This window comes from Lupinus angustifolius, chromosome LG01, assembly GCF_001865875.1.
Source record: "Lupinus angustifolius cultivar Tanjil chromosome LG01, LupAngTanjil_v1.0, whole genome shotgun sequence".
Lineage (NCBI taxonomy): Eukaryota > Viridiplantae > Streptophyta > Magnoliopsida > Fabales > Fabaceae > Lupinus > Lupinus angustifolius.
Genome location: NC_032009.1, coordinates 23,205,046 through 23,212,562, shown reverse-complemented (window position 1 = coordinate 23,212,562; position 7,517 = coordinate 23,205,046). Strand labels below are relative to the sequence as shown.

Sequence of the window (7,517 nt, the reverse complement as noted above, 5' to 3'; positions counted from 1 at the left end):
TTTTCAGATTTGAAATTCGAGGCTTTTCATCCCAAACGAAATGCCTTCATTCCAAACAACTCCTACTCTTTCATAAAGGCACAATGACTGACTGGAAAGCCTATTTAAAGGCCTTAGAACTCACAATTATTTAACAACTCTTTCATAACTCTTTCACACTTTTTCTCACAACTTTCCTACACTTTTCTAAAATAGTTTTCTGCATTTCTAGCAACTTGAACTCAAACTTTCAAAGTTATTTTTCTGAGTTGCTTGAAGTAAAGTGTTTCAAAGTTTTGTAAACTTAAAGAGCATTATTATTAAGTATACAAAATAGTTTATTATATTTCATACTTGTAAAAGCAATCCAAGCCATTATTGTAATTCTTCATTCATTGTAATTACTTTATTTCACAAGGGTGTGAATAGAAAGGGCATAGAGTTATTTGGAAATGTGTTTTCCAAGGATATAAGTATTAGTGAGTGTTTAAGGTACATAAAGATCTGGGGGTGAGATATTATAATTACAACTCATAATATTTAGTGTAAAATCTGTTGTGCTGCAAGAGTACTGGACATAGCCCTTAGGTGACAAGAAGGTGAACCAATATAAAATCTCTGTGTACTCTTTTCTCCATTATCTTTTTTATTTTACTTATTAATTTTCTGCGTATATTTTCCGCTGCACTTTAACTCTTGATTTTGCAGAAAAAGTGACGATCATTATAAGTTAACTAATTCACCCCTTCTTAGTTACAATCTTAGTAGTCTTACAGTCAATCTGGACCATGAGGAACGAAACTATCTTTATGGACAAAGAAGTGAGTTATGTTCATTGAATGGATATGATTCAAACTGAATCTTGGATCTGTTTATCTACTTTTGTAACTCTACCTTCTTTGACTTTTGCAAATTGGTGTATTGACCTAATGTACTATATTAAATTAGCTTGTAAAAATATCACTTCTTGATCTTCCATGTATTGGGTGGACACCCCTTGTGCTATGTTTTAATACAATTTTCTTAAAGAAAAAAAAAACTACTGGTTTCTGTTCTCCCTATAGTTCACAGTGCCTCTTGTATTTTGTGATGTAGAAAAACATTCAGGCATGGAAAGAAAGCATTCAATGAATCTTTCCTTTCTAATGCTTCCCTGAAGCTTATGTTTATCATAGTGTTAGCAGGTCCTTCAACACAGATTATGCATTCTTTCCATGAAGACAAAATTGGGTCCATAGCAATGAAAGCAGAACATGCACACTCTACATCTAGAAAAAAATTTAATGCATGGTATTTCTCAACTCTATTTGTAACTCTTATGTATTATATACATTAGAAAATTCTTTTCTTTTTGGTTCCCAGGTTCTTGCACAAAGAGAGAGATAAGCATCTCACAAAGTAAAGAGTCTACTTCAGGAATCCCTCAGTACATTGTGCAAATAGTGAGTACCTGTGTTTCTTAGTGCCATATGATATCCACCTCCACTGTGGTTGGTTTGCTTCTGCAAGAATAATCAACCCAATATTGTTCAAGAGGTTATAATATTGTGCAACCCTCTTGCATTCAAGTCTGCCAAATTTTGTTGAGTCACAAAATATTGTATAAGGAAAGCTTTTAATCCATATTGAATACATGTTTTGAACTGTGTAGCTATATTTCATCTTGATAAGTAGCTAATCAATGTTGCTATTGGTATGTCTATTCCATAATTCTACTATTTATAGGGCAAATCAAAACTATCCTAAACGCATGCAACCAAATAGACCAGGAGAGTGAAGATAATATATGATGTCCTATAATAATATGTTCAAAACCATGTTTTATGCATTGGGATTGGTCCATATAATTTGATAATTAGATCACAACTTTGACACGTATTAGGTGAAAACAACATATTTTATCCCGATAGTAATTACAAGTAGATATCATTCCTCTTAGAGTTGTCTTTGTTTTCTTAGACATCTTGTATAAACAATATGTTCGGATTCTAAGTGTGAGTAATATATTGGTAAAAAAGGGTCCATATTTGTGAATAATGGATAAGTTGAAGTACTTATAAGTGGCAACACCAATAAACCTAATGCCTTAAGATTTTGGGTCAAGATTTGATGTCAAACTTATTTGTTTAACCATTGCTTAGATTGTTAGATCTCTTGTTTTTGGTCTCTTATTCCTATCACAAGGCTCAGTACTTTATTGTTATGATGATTATAGCAGTTATAAGGGTCGGCAGAGACTAGGTTCATTAACATAAAGAAGAAAATTACTAGACCATTCAAGCAAAAAATGACCCACCTTTTTCCTACTCATTTTCCTATTTCACTGTTGTAAGTACAGAAAGGTGAGGCATCACTGGGTAGAGTTAATTCTGTGAGGTTTTGAACTTTTTTCCTATCCAGTTGGGGCCTCAAATTCTGTCAGAAAGAAGGACGCATGAAATAACCATGATGTCAAATTATGTCTCTTTTTGGTCTATAGACAAGAGGAAAAGGTGAAAAGGAGAAAAGGAAGTGGTCTTTTTTTAGCACTAACTTAAATTGTTCCAAAGTATGGTTCTTTAAAGGTACACTACTTTGAGTTGTCATTGCGTCACTAACTTTTTGTTATTGCATCATGTCTAGAGTTTAATAGACTCAGCAATTAACAAATTTAATATTTGATAACTGAATATTTTGAGATTTGAAAACAAACTGCTATCTTCTTTTTTGTGTCCATTTTATGACTCATAAGTCATAAGCCATTGCAAGTTAGAGCAAAGAAAACACAGATTCATAACATGAAAATAAGTATTGCCTAAGCATAATACTGGTTTTCTTACAAGGAATAGAGAAGTACCATTACACAATGGGGAAAAGTGCTCCTACATAAAAAAAAATAGTGCTTAAAAGTTGCTTTAATGCTCCTATCTTCCACTTTGGCTCTCCATTTGTGAAAAGATTGCACTAGAATTTGAGTCATCAAGCTCGCTACCGCTATATATAGTCCCCTCCTCAGTATCCCATGTGGCCTTAGGCGAAGCATGTTTCGCTCCATCAGGAGCCTCTTGCAACTGAAGTGTGAAGTCGAGTTTCCATAGCACATCACCCATCGAAGGGCGTTCGAGGCCATTATCAGCTATGCACTTCTCAGCAGTCTCTACAAACTTCTTCAAAGACTCATGGTTTATTTTGCCTTTAAGAAAAGGGTCAATAATATCTTCAAGAGTTCCCTTCCTTAGGTTCAGTAAAGCCCAGTCTGCTAAGCTAACTTGTTCTTTAGGCAAACTCGGATCAAGTGCTGGCCTAGCACATAAGACCTCAAAAAGGACTACACCAAAAGAGTAAACATCAGATTTTTCTGTTAGTTGTTGCCTGCGAAAGTACTCGGGATCTAAGTAACCGAAACTGCCTTTCACCATTGTGGTCACATGGGTTTGGTTTAAATTGGTACCAGATTTTGACAACCCAAAATCAGACACTTTTGCTACCCAACTTTCATCTAATAGGATGTTTGTTGTTTTCACGTCGCGGTGAATGATTGTGTTCTTGGCACCAGTGTGAAGGTAGTGAAGCCCCTTAGCAGCTCCAATGCATATTTTCAGCCTTTGCTTCCATGATAAATCTGGGTTGTCGCTCTTGTAAAGGTGTTCGCGAAGAGTTCCATTAGCCATGTAATCATACACCAAAATCATTTCACCGTTTTCTTCGCAAAAACCAATTAAAGAGACTAAATGTTGGTGCCTTAGCTTGGAAAGCATGACAATTTCTGTCTGAAACTCTGTAACTCCTTGATTTGAAGATGGATTAGATCTTTTAATAGCTACTTTGGTTCCTCCATCTATACAACCTTTATAAACCTTACCAAACCCACCAACACCAATGACCTGTGATTCATCAAAGTTCTGTGTAACATGTTTAATCCCAGCTAATGAAAAATGCTGGCATAAACCTTGTGTTAAACTTGAAAGATTACTACTACCACCACTACTCTTATCAGAAACTGTTGTTGGCTTATGAGAAGATCCACATAGAGGAATCCAATTACCAAGAACAGAGTCATTCGCAAAACCATTTCTTTTCTTTTTCCTATACACAACAAAGATGCAAACAGCAACAATAACAACAAATCCAGCACCAACAGCCCCTCCTATTGCTTTATCACAATCATGTTTCGATGTGCTAAGTTTCTTACCTTCCCTCCTTTCTGCATCAAGAAGCAAATGCGACGGCGTAGGATTAGGCCCTGCCAAGTTTCCATCACTATCATTGACCTTAAATATCTCCAATCCATTGAGAATTGCATCATAATACTCTGGCTTTGATGACACTGAAGGGTGTAATTCCACCCACAATTCTTCATCACCAGGTCCATCCATGACATAAGTAGCAAAGTCTTTATAAAAAGGAACACCTTCCGATCCGGACCAAGCAATAACATCAGCAGATTCTTGTGCAGTTTGATTGTTAATATAAATATCAAACACTCTCTGGTTAATTTTGGTCAATTCCAGCTCACAAAAATGGAACCTCACAACATATGTAAAATTAGCATCAACCTGAAACACCCAACTAAGGTTGTAATTGAGATTCACGGTAGCATTCGGCCCCATTGTCCTTGCAGTGCTATAAACATCTAAAGGGGCAATTTTTTCATTCATGCTAGAAGGGTATTCAATTTTAACATTCTTATCAGATGTAAAAGTTACACCAGCTGCTGCACCAAACAAATAGCGCGAATCATCGTACCATGTTCTACTAAGACCAGAGTCTTTGTTTGGTGCAATGCTTTGTCCACCAACATTTAACCGAAACATGGTCTGCAATGAGTTATTTCCAACCTCAAAAGATTGGTCTGTGTCAATCAATGTTGCTGTCTGAAACATGTGATCAGGCATAGGAATAATCTCAATGCCATTGATGAAAGCATATGATGATGTTGGTGAATAAGGTATGAACGTGATGTTTAGTTTACTTGATTGAGAAGTTACAATACAGAATTCACTAATAAAATAGGCTTGTGTCAAAGCTTTTGCTGTAATGAAAGCACTGAAATTATGGAGGAGTGTGAACTCATTTGCAACAACGTTAAAGTATGCATTTTTTGGATCAAGAGGAGAATAAGTAGAAGGGTAAAAATGGAGCCTAAGAAAGAAACGTTGGTTTGATGAAACATTGAATTGGTATGTAGATATAGAAGTGAAAATCCTTGCTGTCATGTAAGGTATTTGTGAAGGAAGAGAAGGGTCTTGATATTTAGCTATGGAGATTGTTGAATCATGAGAAGAGGGTGTAAGATATTTAGAATCTGATGACCAAGTTCTTCCATTAGAATCAGTTTCATCAGAGGAAGAACCACATGAAATTATGAAAGAATCAGAAGCTGGTGCAGAATTTGTGGTTGTAGTTAAGAGTAATAATGAGAATATAATGAAGGGAAACATGTATTGTGGTGTGTTATATTTCATTGCATGGAGAAGATAAGAAAGGAGAGTTGAAATTTAGAATAATATCTGAGAATTACAGGTAAGGAATTAAAATCAAGAATGAATTTTGTGAAGATACATTAATATTTGTTTTCTTCAACAAGATGTTGGTCTAGTGATTTAAGGTTGCTAGATCTTTAGAATAACAAAAAAGTCAAGTTTCGATTCTTATGAGTAAGATTTATTGGAAGGAACAAATATGCACAATGAAATGATTTACTTCCTTACTCATGAGATGAGGAGAAGATACTGTGGGCAGTAGAAAAAAATATCAGTTTCCTAATTTTCATCAATTTTTTCTTTTCTGATGCAACAAACGTTAGTAATGAAAGAAGGAAACAGATGGTGAGTTGTTTAAAGCTGGTTATAGCAGTTTATGAACAAAAACAAAAACGCATTTCAACTTTAATGAACGTTATGGGTTTAGTTTAGAGTTTGGACTGATTATAAAGCTTGTATCGCTACGGCTCTACTTGTTAGTTTTTTAGACAAACGTACACTCCTTTTCTATAATAAAATCATGACACCTATTTCTAGACTTAGAATTTTATGGAATAATTAAACTCTTCTAATTAAACATCATCAATTTCAAACCTAATCGTTCAGAGATATAACTCAGTGGTTCTTACGTTCAACTGCCAAATTTATTACTATCATGACGGGGAATAAGACCATTAAGTTGTTAATTAATATTCCCTTTTATTATTCACAAAGCTTGGGTTCCATATTCCATAAATATGATATTGGATGTTTAATTATTGTTGAGTGGAGTGTATCTTTTCTTAGGAGATATTATATCCATTTTAAAAATCTTAGTCTTACCATTTGTTTCTTACCCAAAAAAAGACGAGAAATATATTTGTTAATACAAAAAAATTCAGTTTTACCAATAATGTGTTGGTTTAGTGGTGTAAGACCTTACTAGATGTTCAAGATCGAGAGTTCGATTCCTATAAACAACATTTATTAGGAGAAGATCACGAACCTCGAAAGAAATTAATTACTTACTCAATATTTATTAACTTAGTTTCTTTGTCAAGTATATGTATTGTTGAGAGTAGGTAAATCCATTTTAATAACCCCTCAATCTCGAAAATATAATTTATTTACACATTTAAGGTACACATAAAAAAATATTTTTATCATCCTAAAATGATGATTCTTTAAGGTTAATATACATATTAAAAAATCATTTACTTATATGAACTTTTATTGTACTTTAACTAAAAAAACTAATATTATTTATTTTTATTTGCAAGGAAAAAGTATAATTAATAAAAAATATATATGAAAAGAAGTGGTGGTAGATTCATTTCACTAGGTATATAAATATTATTCAATGGCCGTCAGTCATTGAAACTGGTTGTGCTTGTAGAATAGTACTGCATGTCTTGTGTTGCATGAACCAATTGAATATTCTTGACTTTCTAATTCATTGTAAACGTAAACACTCAATTTTAATCGGAATAATTAAAACTTTATATTTTTTGAGTAAAATAAAATATTAGTTATATAAACCTGGATTATTTTGTTACATGATAAAGATATTTTAAAAAAAAGTCCATTTGGCCCATTTAAATTAGGGTTTGCAACCCTAATATGTGGCTATTTAAAGATAATCTCACTAATCCTAGGAGAGGCTAACTATCAAGCGTTAGAAATTAGAGAGTGGTCTGTTCGATAAGGTTGGTGTCATCAAGCAGCAAACTATTTTTTTTTTTTCACAACACGTCTAAGAAGGTTTTAAATGTTGAACAAAATGTTGAACATTCCAAGCTAAGAATTTATATTCCTAGAGAGCCATCCCTTGAAGCAGTTCATAAAGCACAAAGGACAATACACAGAAAATGTTGCAGATGCAACGTTGGATGCCTATAGATTCAAAGCGTGTTGGTACATTTTTTTAACCAAATGAAATGTTTGACTTTGATTTGCTCCTCTTCTTATAAAAATCTTAGGAGTTAATTAGAATCACTGCTTTCTTACCCTTTTACTAGCAAAATTTATAAGCGGTTGTTACGTGTAAGCATTATTAGAAACTAAAGGTAGATTTGACGTTGTCTTCATTTACTGGAA

General features: G+C 33.7%; 1 protein-coding gene across 1 annotated transcript in view; it reads right to left on the bottom strand.

The window, feature by feature from the left end:
• LOC109362128 (receptor-like protein kinase ANXUR2) overlaps positions 2,681-7,517 on the bottom strand; it is a 21,290-nt gene continuing 16,453 nt past the window's right edge. The window contains exon 2 of the mRNA XM_019607753.1: positions 2,681-5,535. Coding sequence (XP_019463298.1) covers positions 2,883-5,423 — 2,541 coding nt within the window. The 5' untranslated portion in view covers positions 5,424-5,535 and the 3' untranslated portion in view covers positions 2,681-2,882. The remainder of the gene's footprint in view (positions 5,536-7,517) is intronic.